Below are 27,408 nucleotides of genomic sequence, written 5' to 3' on the forward strand. Positions count from 1 at the left end.
ACTCATTTCTCTCTGAGTCCGTTTGTTGTTGTGCTTTGAGAAAATTCCAAAATTTTAATTGTCACCCGCTATGCTATCACGAGACGAATTCCGTCTGCCAAACTTAGCAGAACTTAGGACTGCACTAGCTAATCATCACATGCTACATGAAAGATAAAAAATAAAAATCAGAGGGGTTGTGTACAAGACACGACCGCATATATAGGTGACGCAGGACTACGTAAGTCTCTTTGTAGTGAAAGTGGCATGTATTCATGCTTGTAATCATTCGATTCTTCATGTATAGATGCTATATGCAACATATGTACATGCTACATGCGTTGTATGTAACATTTATCAAAGTAGTAACGTTGCATACGTTCAATTCTCAAAAGATTGTGCATTTGAAAACAATTTAATAAAATCAAGAACACAAACTATTGCTTTCCTGCTACCTTACTGAAATTAAAGATTGTTTTTATTATCCATGGTTTCCCACGTTGAAGGGATTTTACCAATTCAATCCTATTTTATCGACAGCACATCTTTTCACTACACTTCTAATGAAATGGCAAGCATGTGTTTTCATACAGAGTCGTATTATAACCGAACAGTACAGCTGTAGCACATTTTTCCAACAGAGATATCAAGTTCCCCGAGGTTTAATCGTCTCGCAGTAAAGAATTTGCGATCTGTTGTGACAACGAACTTGTGTCATTTTTTCTGGCATACTTCCCTAACACAGACATCAAATTGGACTAGATTTAATCGCGTTCGTAAGAAATCTGTTGGCACGAGGGGGCTTTGTTACTCTCTCTGGCGTACTTCCCAAGCAAGGACATCAAAATGGTCTAGGTTGAACCGCGGTGTTAAGAAATCTTGTTAAAATGAGGAAATTGTCACTTGTTTTGGCTTACTTCCCAAGCACAGATATCAAATTGGTATAGGTTTAGATCATCGTAAAGAATCTTCCAACCAATCACGAAGCGAGAATTCTGGTAAAACATAGGTTCATTATTTTCAATTTTTCAATAGTTCAACATCAAAAATCCATACTTTTCTTCATTTGGGTCAATTCTTAGAAGATTTTCCGAACGATTGGTGTAAGAATATTGAAAATCGATCGGAAAACCGCTGAGCTATTAACGCTCAAAACCTTTCATTTTTCGTGACGCTCGCATTTTTCGATTTTTTGGAATGACACCCCATCTCAAAACTTGCCGTAAGACGTAGTCCTACGTCAAAAGATTGATTACAGAGGCGACTTATCACTCAAAAACCGCTAAATTTTGAATCAAAACGGAGAGTACCATCTATACCTATAAAAATGGATTTCTGTCTGTCTGTCTGTCGGTATGTTCCTTATAAAATCGAAAACTACTAAACCGATCGGCGTGAAATTTGCATGTAGGGGTTTTTGGGGCCAGGGAAGGTTCTAATGATAGTTAGAGACCCCACCCATAATAATGAAACACAAATTTCTGCATAACTAGAGAACTAATCAAGCAATTGGAACCAAATTTGGCATGTGGGTGTTTTTACAGGCAAAAATTATTTCTAATGTGAATTGAGACTCCTCCCTCTTTATAAAGGGAATTATGACCCCTCTCCCATTTTATAGGGGGGGGGCTTTCATACAAATGAACATGCAAATTTCCTCTTATCTCGAGAACTAAACAAGCAAATAGAACCAAATTTGGCATGTGCGGGTTTTAGGAGGCAAGAATTTTTTTTATGAATAGAACCCCTCCCCTGTTTAGGAGGGGGGGGCTCCCATACAAATGAAATACAAATCTCCTCATAACTCGAGAACTCGTAATCAGTATTGCCAAGTGTGAGGTCATGACGTTTCACCACATTTTGAAGCCAGTTTTGTTTGATTATCACGTCGACGGATTGCAACTGAGGAGAGTCGACCGTGTAAGTGATCTCGGGGTTCTCCTTGATGCGAAGCTCACTTTTCACTCACATCATGCCGCATTGATATCTAAAGCCACACGCCAGCTTGGTTTTATCTCCAAAATCGCCCGCGATTTTAAAGATCCACAGTGCCTGAAAGCTCTCTATTGCTCTCTAGTTCGGCCAATACTGGAAAACTGCAATTTAGTTTGGTTTCCACATCAGTTGACCTGGAATTTGCGGATTGAGCGTATTCAAAAAAGGTTTGTCCGACCAGGGATGCCACATATGATTCTGTGTTTTTTGTTGGAAAATTCTGGCCATCTGTACAGTGAGGAAAAATATCTGTGCAAAAATCTGTCCAATGCAAAACAATGAGAGTGAAAGAGACGGAGAGTCATTTCGCTGACTATTTCCTTCTCTTTCGCTCTCATGTAAAAGCTCAAAAATCTGTTTAATCTGTGTAATTAGTGAAAATCTGTATTCTGTGCATACAGATTCTGTACAAGCAATTTCTTTCAAATATCTGTTAAACACAGAATAATCTGTGCATGTGGCAACCCTGTGTCCGACTTGCATTACGTGAGCTTCCCTGGCGTGACCCCGTAAACCTGCCACCGTATCCGGATCGCTGTCGTCTACTCGGAATCGATACACTCGAGCGCCGTCGAAAATGGCAACAAGCAATTTTTATAGCAAAACTGATCAATGGTAATGTTGATTCACCGACACTTCTGTCTCTCCTGAACTTCCGCGCTTCTCAACGTACTCTCCGTTCAACTGGCTTGCTATAAACCAATTACCACCGAACATCATTTGGTTATCAGGAACCGATTACCGCGTGCATTAGGACCTTCGAAATTGTTGAACAATTGTTTAATTTTAATGAGTCAACGCAGAAATTCGTCACGAAACTAAAAGGATCGAATATTTTATAACGTTGACGCACATTTATTAAGATTTTAAAAATTCAGATGAATGTTCTGTAGAAATAAATAGAAATAAATAAGAAATAAATAGAAACTAATCAAGCAAATGGAACCAAATTTAGCATGTGGGGATTTTTGGAGGCAAGAATTTTTCTATGATGAATTGAGACTCATCCCCTGTTCAGGAGGGGGGGGGGCTCTCATACAAATGAAATACACGTTTCCTCATAACTCGAGAAATCAGCAAATGATCCAACTTTGGCATGTGGGGGCTTTCGGAGGCAAGAATTTTTTTTTGAATTAGGACCCCTTTCCTGTATAGGAGGGGAGCTTCCACACAAACGAAATACAAATTTCCTCATAACTTGAAAACTAATTAAGCAAATGGGACCAAATTTGGCATGTGAGGGTTTTAGAAGGTAGAAATTTTTTCCATGGAGAATTCTGTCCCCTTCCCCTTTTAAGAGAGGGGGGGGCTCCCATATAAATGAAATACAAATTTCCTCATAACCCGAGAACTAATCAAGCAAATGGAACCAAATTTGGCAGGTGGAGGGTTTTGGAGGCATGAATTTATTTTATGATGGTTTGAGACCCTTCATCCCTAGGGATTCCACGCCAAGTGACGAAAAAATAACATATTTTTAATTTATCATTTTTGATTTAGCTGAAACTTTGAATAGCTGTTCTCCTTGAAATATGGTGTCATTTTATCAGATCCGGTCTTGTTTTAAGATGTCGACTGCTTTTTCAAAAGGGCCTAACCAAAAACCAAAAACCCATTAAATATTTTATATTGGAAAAATGGTTTATTTGATCGAAATAGTGTCTTCAGCAAAATTGTAGATAATAAAATTCCCTTTCTAAAAAAAATATGTGCACTGTAAAAAAAATTTTTTTGTTGAAAAAAAAAGAAAATGAAACTAAAAAGTTAATTATCTAAAAAAGCGCATTTTTTAATTTTATTTTTTGACATGTTAAAGGTAACAATATACACTACTTTTTTTGAAAGTTTCATTGCTGGCGAATGAAGAGCAAATAAGTTATAATACAGCCCGGACTCGATTATCCGGGTGTTCATTTTTATTTTCAGCCCGGATAATCGAATCACCCGGATAAACGAATCATCATTTTTGGTACAAAATTTTTTTTGGTATGTCAAGTTTTTTGACTTTTATCTAAAAATTTTTGAAATGTTTAATTTATTATTGATCTATCTTCCCAAAAGTCAGAAAAATCCTTTCTTACGATTTTTTCCACTGGTGATTTTTTTTGGTACAATATTATTTTTTGTATGTTATGTTTTTCAATATTTAGGTATTATAAATGTTTTATTATTATTGGTCAATCTCCCCGAAAGTCATAAAATTCCTTTTTTGCAATTTTTTTTAATGATGATAACAATGATGATGATGATGATGATGATGATGATGATGATGATGATGATGATGATGATGATGAAGATGATGATGATGATGATGATAATGATGATGATGATGATGATTTTAAAGTAAAAAAAATGATTCCATCATCGCAGGGTTTATTTTTAATTAGTTTGCCGATAAAAGGTATATAAGAAAGGAATTTTGTAGCTTTAGGGAGTACAATCAATACTTGTCTAGTTGGAATCATCATGTAGCATGAAAACTATAACATTAAGGTTTAAAATAAATCATTGAAAAAAAAATTTGTTTTTGTTACCCGGATAATCGAGTCTAAAAACCCGGATAATCGAATCCCCGGATAATCAAATCCCCGGATAATCGAACCCCCGGTTAATCGAATCCCTGGATAATCGAGTCCGGCCTGTATTTTGAAAATTTCATGTTTTTTTTTAGTTTCTCCAAAAATAATTTTTTACTTTACTTTTTTAATTTTTTTAGTGTATAACTTTTTCTAAAGATGAGAATTATAAGTATATAAGAAAATAATAGTATATATTGCGGAGTTTCCACCTATTTAGAGTCCCACGCGAAAATTATTAGCGTGGTTATTTTCTGCGTTTACCACGCATGCTTGCAATTTAGCAATTTGAACTATCAGTTATTCGTTATTGCCTCCCCACTGCACCCCTCCTTGCTTGACAAGCATATTTTCAATGTATTTAGTAAGTACAGGATAATTATTATTAAAAAAATAATTTGCGTGGGACTCGTTAAATTGCTGCCAGGTGCAATAAGTAAATAAGTAAATAATTTTCTTAAACATAACAGCTATGCAAAGTTTCAGCTAAATCAAAAATGACATTAAAATCGATTTGCGAAACTCCGTGGAATCACTCATGACTCATGAGCTATATTGCCAAAGCTCTTGAGCAAGAGGAAACGCATTAGTTTTTTTGCTTTTTTTCAATTTAACCAATCAACTTTGACGTCAAGGCCTTGTCAGCGTTGCTGATATTGTTCAGGGTTTTGCGTGAGAAAAAAACTACAAGGTATACAGTCCTAAGGGTTGTACGAACGGGTGACGTAGGACTATATGTTTATAAGAATCTATGAGTGCCATTGTTTAAAAGAGAAGATTCGAAATATTCAGATTCAATTCTTCATTGAATGCAATGGTGGCTTTGAAAATACGTGGACGGGGGTTCATAAGTACAACGCCTGCAGCCATTGAGACATAGAAGATTTCTTTTAAAAATCACTTGAGTGTATCATAAAAGTTGAAATAGTAATGAATGACCAGCCCACAGATTATTGCATTAAATATGATTATGCGTAGCTTGACATGTTTAAATAATCTTACTTTACTCGGTTGTGGCCTTTAAAAGGGCCATTGGTTACAAATAAAGCATACATTAAAGCCAAAGCACGTTCATGGCAAATATGACGTGCCATTCGAATGTCCTTGTCTTTTGACATGAAGGGCAAGAGGCATGAAAGTTAGCGGCTTCGATTCACTGTCTTTTGCTCCGAGAAGGTTTTACAAGCTTACTTTCACAGCTTACCGCTTGTTACATAGCAGAAAATATGGCACATACGCAAAAATTTCTGTTTATTTGTATGAAAGACTTGAGTCCTTATCCTCCTACCACAGGGGTGAGGGGTCTCGAACCATCATAAAATAAATTCATAGCTCCAGAAACCCTTACATGCCAAATTTGTTTCCATTTGCTTGATTAGCTCTCGAGTTATGAGGAAATTTGTATTTCATTTGTATAGAAGCCCTCCCTCTTAGAAGGGGAGAGGTCTCAGTACACCATAGAAAAAATTCTTGCCTGAAAAAACCCACACATTCCAAATTTGGTTCCTTTTAATGAATTAGTTCTCGAATTATGAGATAATTTGTATGGGAGCCCCCCTTCCTAATAAGGGGGGAGGGGTCTCAATTCATCATAGAAAAAAGTCTTGCCTTCTGAAACTCCCACATGCCAAATTTTGTTCCATTTACTTGCTTAGTTGTAGTTTTATGAAGAAATTTGCATTTCAACTGTATGGGAGCCCCCCTCCCCCTCTTAAAAGGGAAAGGGGTCTTAGTACACCATAGAAAAAAATCCTACCTTCTAAAACCCCTGCATGCCTAATTTGGTTCCATTTGCTTGATTAGTTCTCGAGTTTTGAGAAAATTTGTGTTTCATTTGTATAGGAGCCCCCCCCCCTCTTACGCCGTCCATACCAAATTGCTTTCTCGCCCCCTCCATAAAATTGCTGGCCATTTTATCTTTCCAACGACATATAAATTGTTCAGTTTCGTTCAGTAGTTTAGTAGTTATTAGCATTTGAAATCTTCCATTCCAACGTTACACTTCTATTTTCGTTTTCACAAAGTGCTATCCAGTCTCAGATAGTAAACAAAGACGTAGTCCTACGTCAAAAGAACTCGCGCGTTGACAGTTCGGCACGAGATTTCCTGTAAGTGCGAGCAGCCTACGAAATCTCTTTCAACGCTGGCAAGGCCAATTGTGTATGACGCTGGATCGGTTTTTAATGTGAACGCGTTCATACCCTTCATGCCACCGGGGTACAGATTAAAAATGTTCAGATTAAAGAAGGTCATACCAACGGGGTGTAACATTATCACTCAATGCCCTCTCCTTAACAATTTGCATAACAATTTGTAATATAAATTAAACAAAACCCGACCCACTGCTGCGTTTCATAATATTTATATTGCACCTAATTTTTACGTGAGCTTTTGAAAAAAAAAAAATTACCAGCATCTCTGGCTTCACTTCAGTCGTTTTAATTTTGGCTGAATTTTGTTTTCAGTGCAGTATGCAGTGACATCAACTGTGAACTGTTATCAAAATCAAAAGTTTGCTTACGGTTTAAGAGGGTTTATAGAAACGTATCTCATCTCATCTCGCATCATTGCAAGCAAAGTAGTGATAAGGTGATAACACTGTTATTCACCACCTTAGCTACAAAATAATTATTTTGCATTCTCAATTTAGAGTCGTAGACATTCGGTCACGGTAACAGAATGCTAGAACCAATAATTTTAGTACACGGTGGTGCAGGTGATATTCCTGACGAACGCGTGGACGGCAAGCTCGTTGGTGTAAAACTAGCGGCAAAGACCGGTTTTAATACACTACGTAAAACAGGCTCTGTGTTGGATGCCGTAGAAGAAGCTGTACGAAGTATGGAATTGGATCCTTATTTTAATGCTGGTTATGGATCGGTGCTTACGACAAACGCTACCGTTGAAATGGAAGCAAGCATTATGAATGGAGTGAATTTAAGATCTGGGTGTGCTACTCTTGTTAAGGATATTATGCATCCTATTACTTTGGCAAGAAGAGTAATGAATACTCCACATAATTTTTTAGCTGGAGATGGCATAATGGAATTAGCAGAGCGAGAGGTACTCCAGTAGTAACATATTTTAAATCATGACAATGTTTGTCTTTTTAGAAATTTGAGATTCTCCTTCCAGGGCAATTAATCACGGACTACGCGCGAGAAGCTTTGGAAGAGTGGAAGGAAGATCTGAAAGCAGGTAAAGGACATTTTGCACGTACGGAAATTGGTTCGCAAAATAAATATAAGAGAACCGAAACCGAAACAGTTGGTGCTGTGGCCATTGACTGCCAAGGAAATATTGCAGTAGCAACCTCCACTGGAGGCATTACAGGAAAACTTCCGGGTAGAGTAGGGGACACGCCCCTTATTGGAGCTGGCACTTACGCAGATAATCTCGTAGGAGGTGTCTCAACCACAGGTCATGGCGAAACTATTATAAAATACTGTTTAGCACATGCTATACTTAAAAGAATTGATTTTCTCAAAGAGGATGCTCAAGTTGCAACGGAAAATGCATGTGAAGCAATGACTGAACGGTTGATTGGAAAAGGTGGGGCCATAACAATAGATTATAAAGGTCAAGTTGGGGTGTCATTTACATCTGATCGCATGGCGTGGGCATATCTTAAAGGTAATAGCATTCATTATGGAATTGAGAAAAACCAACACCTTCAAGAAAAACTATAGTTTAAGCGTGAACTTACCTAGAATCCAAACGGTGGTATCGATGTCCGGATGCCAGTTTGTATTTTAGATGCTCTATTTGCCTTTGAAAATTGCTATTCATTTTCGGTTGTGTTCTGATAAAACTAAAGGAACAGGAATGGTTTTGTATCGTATCAATAAACTTTTATCACAAAAACACTTTTTTTGTTATAATAAACGAAGGAATTATTGATAAAATTCATCCACTATTTACAAAATTGTTGTTATCAGCTACAGCACCATCTCTGCTTTTACTATTCTGTACCACAAACTGTTCTTCGGTTTCACCATAACAATACTTTAGTTTTGGATCACGATATTTATTTTCATTTTGAACAGAATGCGAATTTGTCCGACATTTGGTAAGGCAGAGTTCGTACTGATCGTTGACAGTAGAGTAAACTGCAATCTGTCGGCCGCTAGCTTTTGAAAGTATACGTTCCAGGAGTGATTTCTGGAAGTGTTGATAAATCATAATTGTATGAATTATTGGTGAATACACCTTATTAAATTAAAACTAATTTTATTTCACTGATATAACCAGCATATATCTTACCTTGTTAGGATGCATGCAACAGGAAACACAATATTCATAAATTGCACAGCAGTCGCTATTTTGGCAGGTCTCACAATGGAATAATTTACTACTTTCTACTTCTACATTACAGCACCCAGTCCACAATAGTTCCGATCTCATACAGACGTAACCTCTATCGTCGACAATAAGAGCTTTACCCTGTACAGAGTTTCGGCATGTTACTGATAGGTCATTCGATCTGTTTCTGTCTTCGATAGACAGCTGATTCCATATGATTGGATTTTCTCTCTGCAAAACGGGTTGAAACAAATCTCCGTCCAAATTTAGTGATACGTTCTGCAAACAAACAATAACATACCAGTCATTAATTAGGCTAACTTTACTTTAAACATTTGCTTAGATTTGCATATCTACGTAAAAATTATTTAAAACCTACACTTCCTATTAAGCGAACCATACAATATGTCAGGGAAAGACAAAAGATAATCGTCAACACTAATCTACGACGAAGGAAACGAGTGATAACAGCATACCACATCGCCAGTGATAGCGCTATACTTGTATTTCCACACTAAGGAATATGTTTCAGCGTTTTGACAACACCCTCTATGAGTGTACATTCATTTATAAGCAAATAACAAACGCAATTTATCCAAATGATTTACTAAATAGAACAATCGACACAATTGAACACCATTAGAGACGAAAGTCCATAAGGAACAGTATTAAACAATTCGTGTTGACTTGACGGAATTGTTTTGATTTTTGAAGGTTTTGACTTTTGAACAGAGATGCCATATTTTCTTAAAAAATGTCTGCAACTGCTCGAAAACCGAAAAAATTAAGCAGTTTTCCGGCTACTCGAATTTTCTGGCTTAACCTTTACGTCCCATCACTGTGGTACTGCCATTGAGATTGCTGACAGCTTACGTACGCACACTATTAGCGAATTCATAAATTAGCCTGGGCTCGTGCTAACTCGAACCCGAAATTTATGAACGATACGGGCAGTTTGACAGATCGACCCGTAAACCGTAATGCTAGACAGTTTTAACCTGCGCTTCAAACTGAATGCTGTCAGTTTAACCGAAATGCAATCTCGGTTAATTTATGAACGTTTTGACAGCACTTTGATTAAAACTGAGTGCTAATCGACCTGAGCCAGGTTAATTTATAAATTCGCTATATGCCGCGTATACGTACACGCGATTTGTTGCTGTTGCTGTTGGTTTTTCCATGTCGTTTTTCAAACTGGGGGAAAACAAACCACCAACACAACCGCAAATTAGCAAGCTCTATAGGCCAATACCGTGTACCCCCGCTGGAATGACCTTCCTTAATCTGAATATTTTTAATCTGAACCCCGTTGGTATGAATGCGTTCACATTAAAAATTGATCAAGCGTCATACACAATTGACGGTTAAGTTGACCGGGCAAATTGAAAAAAAAGCAAAAAACCTTAATACGTTTCCTCTTGCTCTGCAGCTTTGGCAATAGAGTGTTTTAAGTGACGTTTAAGATCATATGGTTTTGGTTTGTTTATGATCTTGACACTTACTGGTAACGACAACAGGCAGCGGGGTGCTATCCCTATCTTAACGAACGGTGTTTGACAGTCGACTTAACGAAGGGCGCTATTGCAGGAAAAGCACCCGTCTGACAGGTAAATTTGCTGCCAACCTTGTCGAGATGTGCTGAGATGTTGGCAACAAAAACATGGCACCCATCGCAAGCTCCTGACAACAGGTATTAGTAAGAGAGAGACAGAAATATATTTGCTTTTTATATCACATATTCTCTGGCAACTGGTTATGCGATTCCGTGTAAGTATGAGCAGGTACCACAAGTGTTTCCATCTTCTTCTTCATAACAATGTAAACAACAACAAGCTGTACTGCTCGAATATAAACCATAAACTGTCGTCATAAATTGCCTTATAGAGCTCATATGCAACTTATCTCTCTCCAACACTCAAAATAGACCATTTTAGTTGATACTGTCGAGCAAATTTCCTCTTCTACGATCTGGATGTTCAGAATTCGCGCATATTCGACATGTTTTCAAAACGTTTGTTTTCGTCAAATCAAAACAACAAGGTCATAGGGTGCGCGCCTCGCGCGTGTGTGAAAGTGAATAGAGTTACCAAATATTCCACCCCATCGGCAGACAACCATGTTTTCGCCGCCAACATCTCGTGTGTGCGAAAATGAGATAGCATGTCAGCACTGCGTTTCACTCAACTGCGAGCAGTCTGATTTGGGCCCGCTGTCAAATTTTGTGCCCCGGACATGCTGTCGCTGACGTTTACTGCAGCTCGATATGGAGATGTCGATGGGCTGAAATATTCAGATTAAAAATGAATTCGCCTGATCTGATCGGGGTGTTTTTCATATTAGCGGGGGTTGAGTGTAATCAAAAAAAAAATTGTAATGCTTTACGGTTTCTAAATTTTTTCCGGATCTACAGTGGACCCCCGTTCGTTTGAACGATTCCTCATGCAAACTAACGGGGTTACTTTTTAATTTGAACAACTGGTAACCCGAAATATGCTGAAACCTGTGTGAACTGGCTGCCCTGCTCTTTGTTATTGTTTTGGTGGTTTGTTTTAGTTGGCAGTTGCAAGTGCGAATATTGCATTTTCCGATCGGATTTCTATCTTAATCGTTAGGAAAACGAAATGTGAAACCGATTAAACACGCTAGGTCAGTACAAACAAATCGTGTTTATGTGCATTGTCCGCATAAACAAATGATGTCATGTTGAGAATGACATTTGAACCATTTTTAATTTGCACGTCGTGCAAACCAACGGGGTTCAAATTAAAAAGTGTTCAAATTAAAAATGGTCAAACGAACGGGGGTCCACGGTATTACCCTAGTAGCACAGTTGCTATAAACTAGTTTTGGTAACCGATTAATGATTAATTTCAGTCATAAATAGGTTGTAGCAACCAGAAATGACAAAAGTGTGCTACTTGGGTATAAACCCAAGAAGGCAAAAATAACATTTTCATCCAATATATATGAGCGACAGTTCACAATTGAGCGAAAGATGCGATATAGCATTTGACATTTTCGATATAAGCTTGAAAAGCACGTGGTTTTTGGATCGTGCATATTGTCACCGTAAAGCAAATTTCAGCTGGTTTTCATCAAGGAACTTCGAAAAGCATCTATTTCTTACAAGTTGAGCTACACACTTAATTCCAAAATAAAGTCTCGGTAAAGTAAAATACCGAACTACACAAAAATAGGTCTGTTTTCCCGTGATATCGGTAAACATTTCTCGTTTTACCGTAACTTGGAATATTATTTTACTGAGATATCGGAAATGAAGCTTATTTACCGAGATATTGCAATCTTCTTTGCCGAGATCAGTAAAATAGTAAATCCCCGAGCTCAGTAAAATAAAGTGCCGAATCTAGGTACTTCGATATCGTTTTAACGAAATTTCGTTAAATGCTACTGAAAAAAGCCACAAACTGTTTTACCGCGATTTCAGAAAGCAATGTCAAAAATTAACTGTGTGCGATCGATAGCAGTTTCGTTACCGGTGAAGTTGAAATTGTGAAAATTCTAAACGCGTATTGGCATCTCTTCAAAGAAATTTCGGATGGTAAATGGAATGTTTATAAATGTGTGAATGTTTTAACTTAACGCATAAATTCTTGCAGATTTTTTTCGATCCTTGGCTATCATTCGGTTTAAGTAAGCGCACGCGTGGTGCAGCCGCGATACAGGAAAATCCTTTGAACGGGTTGGTGCAATGGATTGGAGCAAGCTTTTTTAATTACTGTACTGAATTTTGGAAGATAAAATATCAAAAACATTTCTCTAGGTTGACGATTCCCTCCCAACCCATAACGTGAATCCAGTGCTCATAATTCGGGGTGAGATGTTGCAGTGTGGAGGCCAATGCGTCATCTCATGGAAAGAATACAACATCCCCGTTGGCTGCCATGCAGTAGTAGGCTTTCTTAGACTATGCGAATGCTACGATGTATTTGCCACCAACTGCATGCCCAACGACAAGCAATTCTTTGTGTTTATCAGAGCAACAATTTTTCCAGTAGGTAAATCAACCACTACAGGTGAAAAATTTGCTCGTTCTACCTATTACCTTTGCCATTATATTTCAATAGTTTATACTATTAACTATACTATTACACTGTTAAACTGTTAAATAATAATTCTTTAAAATAAAAAAATGCGCATATTGGTTAATTATGATAGTTTTATGGTTTTATTCAAAATTTTATTGATTTTCATAAACTTATTAAAAATACAGAGTTTTCAGCATATTAATACCGTAGTTCGGCATTTTCAGCTAGTGTTTTACAGAAAATTTCGTGAAAATTCGACAGTTTGGGTCGCTTACGCTTTACGAATATTCGGCAATTTTGGCCGAGTTTCAGTATTGATTACCGGATATCTTGGAAAAATAATACCGAGATTGTCGGTAAAGTTTGACAGTTGTTTGATGTTTTGGATTTCCAAGATCTCGGTGTTTCAATGTTTCACCGAGATTTTCACCGCGATCTCAGCTGTTGGGATTCATTTTACTATACAGCCTCTGTCAAGCAGAATTTGATAAAGTAATGTATGAGGAATTTCTAGAGCAAGTTATTTTGTACAATATTGCAAAACAAAGTTTTACTACAGACTAACAGACGTAACACTTCGAACAAAGTTTCTAACAAAACATCGTTTCAATGACACCCCTAAAACTGGGTAAAATCACTGACATCACCTGGTGCAGTCTTCGCGCTACGCAAAGCAGCTTGCTATAAATTTAGCAATGCTATAAATTTACTTGTATATTATCTGACAACAGCGCCAGCGCAAGCGAGCGGCGTTCTCGCGCAGCGACTGTTGTTTGAGTCTTGGCTTAAGTGAACATTTGAAATGATCGTTTTTATTGGCGATGGAATGAGGCTTCAGTGTTACGTCTGTTAGTCTGTGGTTTTACTGCATCTTTTGTATTTATAGTGCTACAATGCCGCTACTGTGTTGCTAACCAAACATGCGTTCAGTGGTTTCCAACGGGAAAGGATATACGGCTCCATCGTAAATACAAAAGATACAACAAAGTTTTGTGTTGAAAAATTATAGATGATACCTAGCTCTACACACTTAATCGGTTCGGTAAAATTTTACCGAAATCTAAACAGCAGAACGTTCGGTAAAATTTTTTATTGCACCCAAAATTATTAATGATCTGTAAACGTCGATTGGCACCATCGAAATTTTTACCGAACGTACGGCTGTTTAGATTTCGGTAAATTTTACCGAATCGTTTAAGTGTGTATAAATGCCTTCTGGGGGGGGCTCTGTAGCCGCAAGGTTACCGAGTCTGCTTTGACAAGCGAATGGTCATGGGTTCGAATCTTAGTAGAATCAGGCCATTCGATGTCAAAGTGACTTTAGCATGGGTTTATTCTCAGGCCCCTCATCGCCCTTCCTTCATGCTGAGTTCTATATTATCCCGATATGGCCTATTGACAGTGCAAAAATGAGACCCTTGTAGTAAAAATGCACTGGTTTGCTACGCCAGGGATGACTATAATTGGGGACTGTGCGCTGTCATGTGGAACGAGGTGGATAAAGTAGAGTAAAGCATTGAAAGAAGGGTACCCAATTACACACAAGCACGCATAAAAAAAAAAAAGAAATTCAATAAGCATATCGCTCACTCAATAGCGACTATAGCTAAAATAAATGCAGTGCGGGTTATACAACAAACACCCGGGCGATATCACAATAGATCTAACTTACTGGTCGCAGTGATGAGTCCATACAGGAAAAAAAAAAAAAAAATGCCTTCTGCAAAACTTTTTCGAATTCTGTTGGCTGAAGCGGTACACTCAAATAATCAAAGTCGAACCAAAGTGAGTGTGTCATGCTTGATAGTTGATAAGCCAAGAGGAACTGAGACGACTAATGATGGCAATACAGCGAACAAATTCTTGAAATGCTAAGATTAGAAATAATTGGTTTAAAAGTCAAATTATACTTGAACGTCGCAGAACTAATACAGCACAGTCCTCTGGGTACGGTAAAATTTAAGGAATATACTATAAACTGCTCGAATGCTGGAAGATAAATACAGTATAGAGCATTACACGGGAGCTCCTAACCACACTTTGGATGGTAAATGGCTGAATAATGCGCTCCAGAATCACCGTGAGGTTCCACAGCCTCTTATTCAGCAACTCCTATCTCGACCTCCTCGTGGTACCATCCGGGATACGTTCCTTAGTGGAAATCGGACAACCGGTGGAAACTAGGGTCGTATGCGGACAGAGAAGGGGGCACTAATGCGAAAGCTGAAGTGTAAACTCTCCGCCTGCAGGACGGTTCTCTTGACTCCCAGGAACCAAAGCAGAGGGTCCAAAGCCCCTAAAGGAGATGGTTGTATTAGCTGTTATCTATGGCTATTACGTAAAAATTTGAATGGATAAACCCCTAATCCAAGGTGTGACGCGACCCGTGCCGAGGGATGAATGGTGGAGGGGGTTCTATAAATTCTCTCGCCGTAACGGAGCCTGTGGAGTACCAGGGCGCCCTCCACAGCAATTTGCCCTTGCTGCATCAAGCCGGTCACTGATGCAGTGGACGATTTCTTACCGTGCAAGCTCTCTCTGCCGAAAAACAAAGAAACGAATGAGGCGGAGAGGAGAGTAGTGGAGGAGCAGGACTTGAACGATGCGCTAGCAGAGGTTCAGTCCTGATCCTCGTCTATCCTCAACACGTCGACTCGTTGTGAGTCGACAAACGAATATGTGGCTCCAACTCTCTACTCACGGGTCGAGAATCACTCTGCCTGATCTTAGACTGTGTGCTGGAGGGTGGGCTGAAACAAAAGGAGAGCCGAACAGTTATGGCCAGTAGGATGGCTGTACAATCGCTCAAACAATCTATAAAAGAATATATAACGTCTAGTATCCACCCCTAGGTTACTCAAAAGTTGCTGAGTCTCAATAAGAGAGATCTCAGCAAGCTTACCGGTCTTGTGACAGGACATTTTCCGAGTAAATATCATTTTCGGAATCTCAGTTTCATACAAGATGATATTTAACTTCGGAACACTTGCTCTGCTATCGTGGAGCACAAATAGTACGCAGACTGCAGTATCTCGAAACGGGGAGATCTGATTGGAGTCGCCGATCAGGATACTAGGTTCATAAACCTAGTCATCCCTGATTGGCACATGTCTCGCTCCAGCTACCAGCCTGTCACTTCCTCAATAAGTGATAGGTAAGCTTGAAGCGTATAGTATAATAATAAAACGGGGCATACCACAATAGTTCAAAATAATGGACGCAGTGGTAAGAGTACCCAACAGAGAAAAAAAAAACCACACTTTTTTGACATTACTTGGTGGTTTGTTTACATGATGTTAAAGTTTGAATTGAGTTTTCTATCTTTATCCGGCAGATAATGATAAAAAAATTGAGTTATTATTTAAGAGAAAGTGCCTTACATGCACACTTAAACGATTCGGTAAAATTTACCGAAATCTAAACAGCTGAACGTTCGGTAAATTTTTTTATTGCACCAAACATTACTAATGATCTGTAAACGACGATTGGCACCATCGAAATTTTTACCGAACGTAAAATAAAATTTTACCGGATTCGGTGCTTTTTGTTAAGTGTGTGCATTTTAAAGCAACTGATGCAGTAATCCTTCACGAAATTTCAAACCGAAACCGCTGGATGTGACAAAAACATGTTTTTTGTCACATCCAGCAGTTTCGATTTGAAATTTCGTGAAGGATAACTGCATCAGTTTCTGTAAAATGCATGTAAGGCACTTTCTCATATTTAACAATTATAAATTTTTATCATTATCTGCCGGACAAAGATAGAAAACCCAATTCAAAATTTAACACCATGTAAACAAACCACCAAGTGCTGTCAAAAAAGTGTGGTTAAGAGCTCCCGTGTAATGATCTATAATCAATATACAGTGGACCCCCGTTCGTTTGAACGATTCATCATGCAAATTAACGGGGTTAGCTTTTAATTTGAACAGCTGGCAACCCTAAATATGCTGGAACTTGTGTGAACTGGTAGCCCTACTCTTTGTTATTGTTTTGGTGGCTTGATTCAGTTGAAAGTTAGAAGCAGCGAATATTTCATTCTCCGATTGGATTTCTATCATAATCGTTGGGAAAACGCAATGTGAAACAGATTAAACACGCTAGATCAGAACAAACAAATTGCGTTTATGCGCATTGTCTGCATAAGCAAATGATGTGATATTGTGAATGACATTTGAACCATTTTTAATTTGCACGTCGTGCAAACCAACGGGATGCAAATTAAAAAGTGTTCAGATTAAAAACGGTCAAACGAACGGGGGTCCACGGTATATCACCCCATCGACATCTCGTTCATTTAGTTACTAATGAGGTACTAGCATTGTAGCACCGTAACTACAAAAGATACAGCAACGCTTTATTCAGCAAAATTGTAGATCTAGTTATTATCTACAAATAACCCTTACATCAATTTTTCAAATTTTGCTCGGTTAGGACGCTACTGTCAAATGAATCAAAATTTAGTCAAAGTGATCGAACCATCCCTGGTGACGTGTGTTTTGGTTAAAAGAGACTTATTTTCATCCATTTTGATTATACTGGACTTCATTGTCATGAAAAATCTATTTATGGCCGCACGTCCGAACCACAGTGCGTCCCCGACTTCAAAAATGATGGTACTTGCAGTTACACTTTTGGCTCTATCTCCACTTATTTTCATTTGATTTTTATGCAATTAGTCTTAAAAGAACCACATTAGATTGGCCTTTGATGAAAATATAAGGTAATAAATTTTGGTACCATTTTCCCGGAGATATTGTGCGCGCATTCCCTTACTGGACACGACGGTTGAAACAGTCGTGTTTCTGAACGGTCGTAAAAAGGGTCGTTTTTAGTTTTTGACAGATAAAATGTCAAATTGTGTCATCATCGCTGTTTCATTATTGGAACCAATCGAGCAAAGTAAATAAACCTAGGAATTACCGTTCTATCAGAAGAAACGGAATAATTGCACATATTATTCATATCCGTATAATTTTTATGTGTATTTCTAGGCAAATTGTGCTTATATGCGGCACATGATAATCATCTGGAATTTCATATGGAAATTTACCATTAGTTATGTGCAGAATATTTTGAGTGTAGTTTATCCTTCATTATCCAAACAAGCAATAACAAAGCAATAACGTTCGTATTCGAAAACAATTTCTTAATGCTTTTGTATGATTAACACAAAGTCACGATCAAGGTTGCGACAGAAACGCAATGAGCCTGTGTTGCCAGTTATGGCGATAAAACCACCCCATCGGCAGACAACCATGTTTTCGCCGCCAACATCTTGTGTGTGCGAAAATGAGATAGCATGTCAGCACTGCGTTTCACTCAACTGCCAGCAGTCTGATTTGGGCCCGCTGTCAAATTTTGAGCCCCGGACATGCTGTCGCTGACGTTTACTGCAGTTCGATATAGAGATGTCGATGGGTTGGATAAAACATTACGAACTGTGTTGCCAATTGAGTCATTTTGACGTAGGACTACGTCTTACGGCAAGTTTTGAGATAGGGTGTCATTCCAAAAAATCGAAAAATGCGAGCGTCACGAAAAATGAAAGATTTTGATCGCTAATAGCTCAGCAGTTTTCCAATCGATTTTCAATATTCTTACACCAATCGATCGGAAAATCTTCTAAGAATTGACCCAAATGAAGAAAACTATGGATTCTTGATGTTGAACTATTGAAAAATTGAAAATAATGAACCTATGTTTTACCAAAATTCTCGCTTCGTGATTGGTTGGAAGATTCTTTGCGATGATTTAAACCTATACCAATTTGATATCTGTGCTTGGGAAGTACGCCAGAAAAAGTGACAAAGCCCCCTCGTGCCAACAGATTTCTTACGAACGCGATTAAACCTAGTCCAATTTGATGTCTGTGTTAGTGAAGTGTGCCAGAAAAAATGACACGAGCTCGTTGTCCCAACTGCGTCTTTACTGCGAGACGATTAAACCTCGGCGAATTTGATATCTGTGTTGGAAAAATGTGCTACAGCTGTAGTGTTCGGTTATAACACAGAGAACAGACATCCAAGCGAAAGGTCCCCTCTTGGATAAAACTTATGTCAAATTAGTTGGGAAACTATAGTGATGATGTCGCTAAAGGCGCATCAAATTCTCCACTAAACTCACAACAGCTAGCTTCTGGCGCTAGCATAACGCTCACAGTCCATATATACTAGCGCCAGAGGAGCCAAAGGTTGTCAGTGTATAAATCAAAAGAATCATTTAGTTGGGAAACTATAGTGGTGGGGACGCTAGCATATTAGGTGATTTTAATTTGAAATTTTATCCAAGAATTCCCGAAAAATTTGTTCCTGAATGGATGTCTGTTCTCTGTGGTTATAATACGACTCTGTATGAATACGCATGCTTGCCGATGCCGTTTCATTAGAAGTGTAGTGAAAAGATGTGCTGTTGATAAAATAGGATTGAATTGGTAAAATCCCTTCAACGTGGGGAACCATGGGTAATAAAAACAATTTCAGTAAGGTAGCAGGAAAGCAATAGCTTGTGTTCTTGATTTTGTTAAATTGTTTTCAAATGCACAATATTTTGAGAATCGAACGTATGCAATGTTACTACTTTGATAAATGTTACATACAACGCATGTAGCATGTATATATGTTGCATAAAGCATGTATACATGAAGAATCGAATGATTACAAGCATGAATACATGCTACTATCACTACAAAGAGACTTACGTAGTCCTGCGTCACCTAAATATGCGGTCGTGTCTTGTACACAACCCCTCTGATTTTTTACCTTTGGAACGTTTGAAACAGTACCTGAACTCCCCTCGGAATCCATCGATCAAGTAAATGCACATGATGATCGTAGTGGGATTTTTTTATGTCATCAGTAGGGTAACCAATGTATTTTGGACCACATCAGCAGCTGTACATAATTTGGACACTTACAGCAAAATCAAATGTAAGTGTCCAAATTATGTACAGCTGCTGATGGTGTCCAAAATAGGTTGGTTACCCTAGCATGTGAAATAATACTATAAATCCTTGAAATCTGCTTAACAGAGTGCGCAAAAGTTATCCATTTCATTTGTGGTCAATAAGAAGGAATCTTACATTATCCTGTAGAGCGCAAGTTCATGTCCCACACTCCGGAACATCCGGTATCGGTTCTACCGGAACTCAAAATTACTTACTTAATTGGCCTAACGTCTTACGACAAGGCCTGCGCAGTATAAATTAATCTGTTTCAGTCCATGGCAACTGATCACCAGTTCCGCGGGCACCCAGTGCTCGCCAGATCTCGCTCCACCTGGTACGTTTCGTGCCCGTAGAGAACAACCGGTCTAATTAGCGTTTTGTACAGTGTGCATTTTGTACGGGGGCTCAAATTGTTCGACCGCAAGTGCTTGTGGAGTCCGTAGTAGGCCCGACTTCCGCTGATAATACGTCTTTTAATCCCAAGTAACAATTTCAGGCTGATCAAACGCTTTTATAGCCGATTTTATTCAACCTGTGGCTGATCTATGGTTTAGGTTTAGAAATGAAAACCTTTTTTGAGCTCTTAAACATCTAAATCTGGTGATTTTATCAAGCTTCAGGCTAATTAATAGCTGCTTTCAAAGCTGCAATGAAGCTTAATAGAAACTTTTTTGCACTTTTAAATAGCCAATTTGCGCTATGCTCTCAATTCTATTTTTAGAACGAGAAATAGTTTTGCAATCTACTTTTCCAGTGGCTTAATCAACGCTTCATCAACCTTTATGCAGCCAAAAAAAATCTGTTTTAAATTTAAAAAAATGGAACGCGTCATTTTTATTTCGCCGTGAACGCGATATTTTTAGTTTCGAATAACTTTAATTCTTACAAGTAAGCTAGCTAATTAAAAATACATGTCTTTTTTCCGGGAATTGAACCCGCCATCTTTTGATCCATAAGCACTCACCGTATGATCCGCCCCATTTGCATCTGCAGAACAGACAGTGAGAATATCTTTACACCTGAAGCCTAACCCGTCTAGCGTGTACCAGTCGATAATGTCGATAATTGACAAACTTTTGCTGTCAGCCGAATTGCGAAATTCTATGATCTGACAGTATGTGTGCTGTGAGCCGAATGAAAACTTGGTAGAAGTTTGTAAAGCCACTTTAACACCCTTAAGCAGACTTAAAGTAGTTTGAAAGCTGTGAGCATAATGAAAGCTTCCACTCTACATTTTAACACCTTTAAGCAGCCGTAAAACGGTTTGATGTTTATGGCTGTTTAGAAGCAGATTGTTTAGCAAAAAAATCCGCTATTAAGCTTTTTTATCAGCTTTTGGGAGAGAACTGGTTTGAAAAACTTAAAGTAGCTTATACATCGCTTATTTAAACACCATTTGAGCGCTTACTTTATGCAGCTTTGATCGCCTTAAACCAACCCGTAAACAGCCATTGCTCTTGCAATTCAGCTACCGTTGTTACTTGGGATCTCACGGCTGGTATTGTTGTCCTCTGTTGCCAGCGAGCCAAGGTATGCGAACTCGTCGACTACCTCGAACTCATCTCCGTCGATTACCACGGTACTGCCCAAGCGAGCCCTGTCGCGCTCGGTCCCGCCCGCCAGCATATACTTCGTTTTAGACGTATTTATCTTCAATCCAATCTTCTCTGCTTCGCGTTTTAGTCTGGTGTACTGATCTTCCACCGCCTCAAATGTTCTGCCGACAGCATCCACGTCGTCAGCAAAGCAGATAAATTGACTGGATTTATTGAAAATCGTGCCCCGCATTTCAATCGCCGCTCGTCTTATAACACATTCAAGCGCAATGTTGAATAGCAGGCAGGAAAGGCCATCTCCTTGTCGAAGTCCCCTGCGAGATTCGAATGGGTCCGACAATCCACCCGAGATTCTCACACAGCACTGGATCCCATCCATCGTAGCCATGATAAGTCTAGTAAGCTTACCCGGAAGCCGTTTTCGTCCAAAATTTTCCATAGCTCTTGTCGGTTTACGCTATCATATGCGGCTTTGAAATCGATGAACAGGTGGTGCGTGGGGACTCGGAATTCGCGGCACTTCTGGAGGATCTGCCCCAGGCTGAAGATTTGGTCTGTTGTAGACCGACCCTCCATGAAGCCGGCCTGGTAACTTCCCACAAATCTATTGCCTATTGGCGATAGTCGATGAAAAATGACTTGGGACAGCACTTTGTAGGCGGCATTCAGGATAGTGATTGCTCGGTAGTTCTCACAATCTAGCTTATCACCTTTCTTGTAGATAGGGCAGATAACCCTGTCTTTCCACTCCTCCGGTAGTCGTCCCGTATCCCAAATCTTGACAATCAGTTGATGTAGACAGCCGGCCAACTTGTCCGGGCCCATTTTAATAAGTTCCGCTCCAATGACATCCTTTCCCGCTGCTTTGTTGTTCTTCAGCCGCTGGATGACTTCTTCCCTTATCGATAGGGGTGGCACATCTTCGTTGCTTGCTACACCAACGTTGTCACTTCCTCCGCTATTATGGTCTTCCGCCTGCACGCCATTCAGGTGTTCATCGTAGTGCTGCTTCCACCTTTTGATCACCGCACGGTCGTCAGTCAAGATACCTCCATCTTCATCTCTGCACATTTCGGCCCGCGGCATGAAGCCTTTGCGAGATCCGTTAAGTCTCTGATAGAACTTCCGTGTGTCGTGAAAGCGGTACAGCTGTTCGAGTTTTTCGCACTCCTTCTCCTCTTGGTGGCGCTTCTTCTCCTTGAAGAGGCGGGTTTGCTGCCTCCGCTTCTGTTTGTATCGCTCCACATTCTGATGGGTGGCTCTACGCAGCATTTGTACCCGCGCTGCGTTCTTCTCAGCCAATATCTGCTGGCATTCCTCGTCAAACCACACGTTACGTCGATTCGGTACCACACGGCCTAGGACGTGAGGGGTTTCATCCAGCTCACCCTCTTCCGGCAGCGCGGTTTCGAGAGATAACGCGTAGTTTTCGGCGACCTCCGGTTGCTTCAGTCGCGCTAGATTATACCGTGGCTGCACCGGCATGGGTCCCGACTTTGGAGAGTAAACGCAATCAGGCATGTCTGAACAAGGTGTTCAGGCTGTTAGCATTGCGTGTTGCGAGCGGCTACCGTACCATATCGTTGGATGCGATTGGTGTTATTGCAGCCATGATTCCCATATGCATACTTCTAGGTGAGGATATCGAGTACCATAGGCAGAGGAACGTCAGGGGCGCTAGGGACATAGTTAGGCTGGACTCTATTAGGCGTTGGCAGGCGGAATGGGATCGCACCGAGGTAACCGAGGAAACGGCGGAGCATGTGATGTTTCACTGCCCGCGTTTCACGACCACTCGGCGGATGATGCTTGCGATCGTTGGGGAGGACACCAACGCCGACAACATTGTGCAGAGAATGTGCGCTGAGCAGCGCGCATGGGGTGCCGTCGATAGGGCGGCAACGGTAGTGACAACGGAGTTGCAACGGCTAGAACGTTTGCAACGACAGGGCCTGATATAGCTTAGCTACCCAAGTAACACACAAAACAAGTTAGAAAATAATATTCGTGGAAAGTAATCGCTTAAGAGTACTATAAACGTACTTTGAAAACATATGTCGTTATTATTAAGGTTTTGAGATGTTTTGTGATAACATGAATTTATTTGACAGCTCATATCAAATGAATTATGTTTGTTTTGTCAACATGTCAACACGAAGTTTTTATTCTGTCTCCATTACTAAATTTAAGCTACTGGAAGAACAAGTTGTAGCTTATGCTATAATAACGTTTTAAATTGGTATGAAATAACCTGATACATACTTCTTTCAATACTTGTTTCATTAGACTTCAATTTTTTGCGCTTTTCAGGTAATAGAGAAGCTCTGATATATGTAATATTATACTGTTCTATAACAAGCTGTGTTGCTTGGGTAGGGTCAGTAAGAGGCTGATTGGGCAGCCCAGGCCCTAGGTGAAGGGTAGTGGCGGTATGTAGTGGCAAGGGTGTTGTGTGAACCCACACACGCAACGGATAAGTCGGAGTGCTTAGGCACGTCCTCCCTCCTGAAGTAAAACCTAACGGTAGTTCTGAGAGGGGTTCAGGAACAGGCAGCAGGATAGTTTTTAGTAGGTAGGCGCATGTTGGCACCATGTGAATCCTATTCGGCACCGTGAAGGTGTTGTCTATGAAGATTTACTCCCTGCATAAACAATACAAAAAAAAAGATTATACCGTGGCGGGCGCCGGTATCGTATGTTGTTTACAACAGATAGTTTTTGACGTATCCTTACCGTCACTAGGTAGTGATCCGAATCAATGAATGTTAGTGCCTGGATAGGTTAAGACGTCGATAATGTCTGAAAAGTGCCGACCATCTATCAGAACGTGGTCGATTTGTGATTCTGTCTGGTTGGGTGATCTCCAGGTGTACCGATGATAAAGGTTATGCTGGAAGAAGGTACTTCGTATGACCATGTTCTTGGAGGCGGCGAAGTCGACAAGTCTTACGCCGTTTTCGTTCGTTTGCGGGTGAGCGCTGAACCGTCCAATCGCCGGTTTGAATTCCTCCTCCTGACCAACCTGAGCATTACAGTCCCCGACGATAATTTTGACATGATGTCTTGGGCAGCGGTCGTATTCACGCTCTAACTGCGCGTAGAATTCGTCTTTGTCATCATCGGTACTTCCGAGGTGAGGGCTGTGCACATTAATTATGCTTATATTGAAGAATCGGCCCTTGATTCTTAATCTGCACTTTCGGGGGTTGATCGGCCACCACCCGATCAGCCGCTTCTGCATCTCGCCCTTCATTATAAAAGCTGTGCCCAGCTCGTGTGTATTGCCGCAGCTCTGGTAGATGGTATGACCATCTCTATACGTACGTACCATCGTTCCTTTCCAGCATACCTCCTGCAGCGCTACGATGTCGAACTTGCGGCTCTTCACTTCTTTAGAAAGCACGTGGGTACTTTCGAGGAAATTTAGAGACCGACAGTTCCATGTTCCTAATTTCCAATCGTTAGTCTGTTTTCGTCGCCTGGGTCGTTGCCGATTGTTCCGATTAGAGTTATTATTATTACTTACGGAGTCCATTGCTTTAATTTTTTAGTGGTTAAGGCTTTCAAAGCCCGCAACCAATCCCACAGTATCGCCGGAGGGCTAACGTAGCTCGAAGGAGCCCTCCTTCCCTGTCAGCATACGACCTTGGTTTCCACCGGGGTTGGTTACCCGATCTCCACCGAGGTTGCTCGTATCCCGGCTAGTACCACGAGGAGGTAGGGGTAGGGTTTGCTAGGTAAGAGGCTGTGGACCACTGTGGGGTCTATTTTATGCCCAGTGCACAAGGCACCGATGGTACGTATTACCAAGCCGTTTACCAGCCGGAACTCAAAATTGGTCGTTTCAAATTTTCATCAAAAATATGGCAAATGGGGTTCAAATCAAAGGATTTTTCAACGCAAGCTCTTGGGTGGACTTTAGGATGCATTGGACTTTGGAGCTGGTCTGGACGTTCCAAAATATCCGTTGTGGGTTCTACCGGCACTGAAAATTAGCCATTTTGAATTCTCTTCAATAATATAACAAAAGGGGTATCAAATCAAAGGATTTTTCAACGCAAGCTCTTGGGTAGACTTAACGATGCATTTTGAGTTAATCTGGACATTCCGGAATATCCGTTGTCGATTCTACTGGAACTCAAATTTGGCCATTTTGAATTTTCATCAGAAATATGGCAAATGGGGCAGCAAATCAAAGGATTTTTCAAGGCGAGTCCTTGCGTGGACTTTTGGATGTATTTTGACCCGATCTGGACATTCCGGAATATCCGTTATCGGTTCTACCGATTGGTCATTTTGAATTCTCTTCAGTAATATGATAAAAGGGGTATCAAATCAAAGGATTTTTCAACGCGAGCTCTTGGGTGAACCTTAGGATGCAGTTTGAGCCGATCTGGACATTCCGGAATATCCGTTGTTGGTTCTACCGGAACTCAAAATTGGCCATTTCAATTTTTCTTCCGAAAATGGAGTGCCAAATCACAGAAACTACCCAAGAACTCGTGTTGAAAATTCCGCGATTTGATATATTTCCAAAGAAAATTCAAACAGGCCAATTTTGAGTTCCGGTAGAACCGACAATGGACATTCCGGAATGTCCAGGTCAGCTTAAAATGCATCCTAAAGTTCACCCAAGAACTTGCGTTGAAAAATCCTTTGATTTGATACACCATTTGCCAAATTACTGAAGAGAATTTAAAGTGGCCAATTATCAGTTCCAGTAGGACCGACATCGGATATTCCGGAATGTCCAGATCGGGTCAAAATACACACAAAAGTCCACGCAAGGACTCGCTTTGAAAAATCCTTTGGTGTGATGCCCCATTTGCCATATTATTGAAGAGAATTCAAAACGGTCAATTTTCAGTTCCGGTAGAACCGATACCGGATGTTCCGGAGTGTGGGACATGAACTTGTGCTCTACAGGATAGTGTAAGATTCATTCTTATTTACCACAAATGAAATGGATAACTTTTGCGTACTCTGTTAAGCAGATTTCAGAGTTTTATTTCACATGCTACGTCAAAAAAAATCCCACTGCGATCTAGAATATCTCCGGGAAAAGGGAACCATCATTTATCAACTTATTTTTTTATTATAGGCCAATCTAATGTGGTTCTTTTAAGACTAATTGCATAAAAAAAGAAAGAAAATTAGTGCAGATAGAGCCAAAAATGTAACTGCAAGTACCATCATTTTTGATGTCGGGGACGTAAAGGTTAATGTGATGTAATAGGGCGTAACCGTTGTACTCCCACATAATGAAGATCTTTACCAAAATATCGATATCAACCGTCATCTACTTACTTACTTATGTGTCCATGTCCGCCGGTCCGGCAGAACAAAGGGATGAAATCAGAGATTTCCACTGCTGACGGTTACCCGCCATGGCATTTACCTGTCGCCAGGACAGATTCTCGTCTACATCCCGGATGTCGGTGGCTAAGCTCCGTCGCCATGAGCCTCTGGGTCTGCCTCTTCTACGCTGTCCTTGTGGATTCTAGTCGAGTGCTTCTCTGCAAACCTCGTTCGATCCTTTCCTCCAGGTGTGTCCGATCCACTTCCACCTACGTTCACGAATTTCTGTGGCTATCGGCCGTTGATGACACCGACGGTGGAGTTCCTCATTGGCTATCCAGTTAGCAGGCCACCAGGCACGAATGATGTATCGCAGGCACCGGTTAATGAATACCTGCAGTTTTTGCGTAGTCTCCGCTGCGACGCACCACGTTTCGCAGGCATACAGCAGTACGGATTTAACGTTTGAATTAAAGATTCGGGTTTTCGTACGTAGAATGATCAGAGGTCATCTAACTTACTCTGCATATCGTTTCGGCGTTGTGCGAGCAAGACAATGTCGTCGGCTAGGTTGAGGTCATTTAGCTGCTCCATCGTTAGAGGATTCCAAAGCAATCCTCGATTTGGTCTACTGTCAATTGCTCCAACTAATATCTCATCCATAACGATGAGAAACAGAAGCGGTGATAAAATGCAGCCCTGTCTCAC

General features: G+C 40.1%; 3 protein-coding genes across 5 annotated transcripts in view; 1 reads left to right on the top strand and 2 right to left on the bottom strand.

Annotated features, from left to right (window-relative positions):
* LOC128742125 (glutathione hydrolase 1 proenzyme-like) overlaps positions 1-8,409 on the bottom strand; it is an 86,793-nt gene extending 78,384 nt beyond the window's left edge. The window contains exon 1 of the mRNA XM_053838353.1: positions 8,257-8,409. Coding sequence (XP_053694328.1) covers positions 8,257-8,339 — 83 coding nt within the window. The 5' untranslated portion in view covers positions 8,340-8,409. The remainder of the gene's footprint in view (positions 1-8,256) is intronic.
* The window catches only part of LOC128742093 (probable isoaspartyl peptidase/L-asparaginase GA20639), a 29,334-nt gene extending 20,909 nt beyond the window's left edge, over positions 1-8,425 (top strand). The window contains exons 1-3 of one of the 3 annotated variants that reach the window (XM_053838327.1): positions 7,052-7,139; positions 7,201-7,613; positions 7,664-8,425. In XM_053838327.1, coding sequence (XP_053694302.1) covers positions 7,230-7,613; positions 7,664-8,239 — 960 coding nt within the window. In that variant the 5' untranslated portion in view covers positions 7,052-7,139; positions 7,201-7,229 and the 3' untranslated portion in view covers positions 8,240-8,425. Of the gene's footprint in view, positions 1-7,051; positions 7,614-7,663 lie in introns of those variants that run through there. The other 2 variants (XM_053838320.1, XM_053838311.1) reach the window with 2 other exon arrangements.
* LOC128742117 (SREBP regulating gene protein) lies at positions 8,337-9,535 on the bottom strand. Its single transcript, XM_053838340.1, has 3 exons — positions 9,232-9,535; positions 8,814-9,131; positions 8,337-8,711 (listed from the first exon to the last, which is right to left on the bottom strand). The coding sequence occupies exons 1-3, from the start codon at positions 9,331-9,333 to the stop codon at positions 8,457-8,459; spliced, it is 675 nt and encodes a 224-aa protein (XP_053694315.1). The 5' UTR covers positions 9,334-9,535; the 3' UTR covers positions 8,337-8,456.
* Positions 9,536-27,408: the final 17,873 nt, after the last annotated feature.

The sequence above is a fragment of the Sabethes cyaneus genome, chromosome 1 (assembly GCF_943734655.1).
Source record: "Sabethes cyaneus chromosome 1, idSabCyanKW18_F2, whole genome shotgun sequence".
Taxonomy (NCBI): Eukaryota; Metazoa; Arthropoda; class Insecta; order Diptera; family Culicidae; genus Sabethes; species Sabethes cyaneus.

What these genes read in the sequence shown, in the direction of transcription:
- LOC128742117 (XM_053838340.1), bottom strand. Translation starts at nt 9,333, where the DNA reads ATGTGGTATGCTGTTATCACTCGTTTCCTTCGTCGTAGATTAGTGTTG. An exon ending in TGGTTCGCTTAATAGGAAGT is followed by an intron (nt 9,132 to 9,231) that starts GTAGGTTTTAAA and finishes GTTTGTTTGCAG; the next exon opens with AACGTATCACTAAATTTGGA. An exon ending in GTTGCATGCATCCTAACAAG is followed by an intron (nt 8,712 to 8,813) that starts GTAAGATATATG and finishes CAACACTTCCAG; the next exon opens with AAATCACTCCTGGAACGTAT.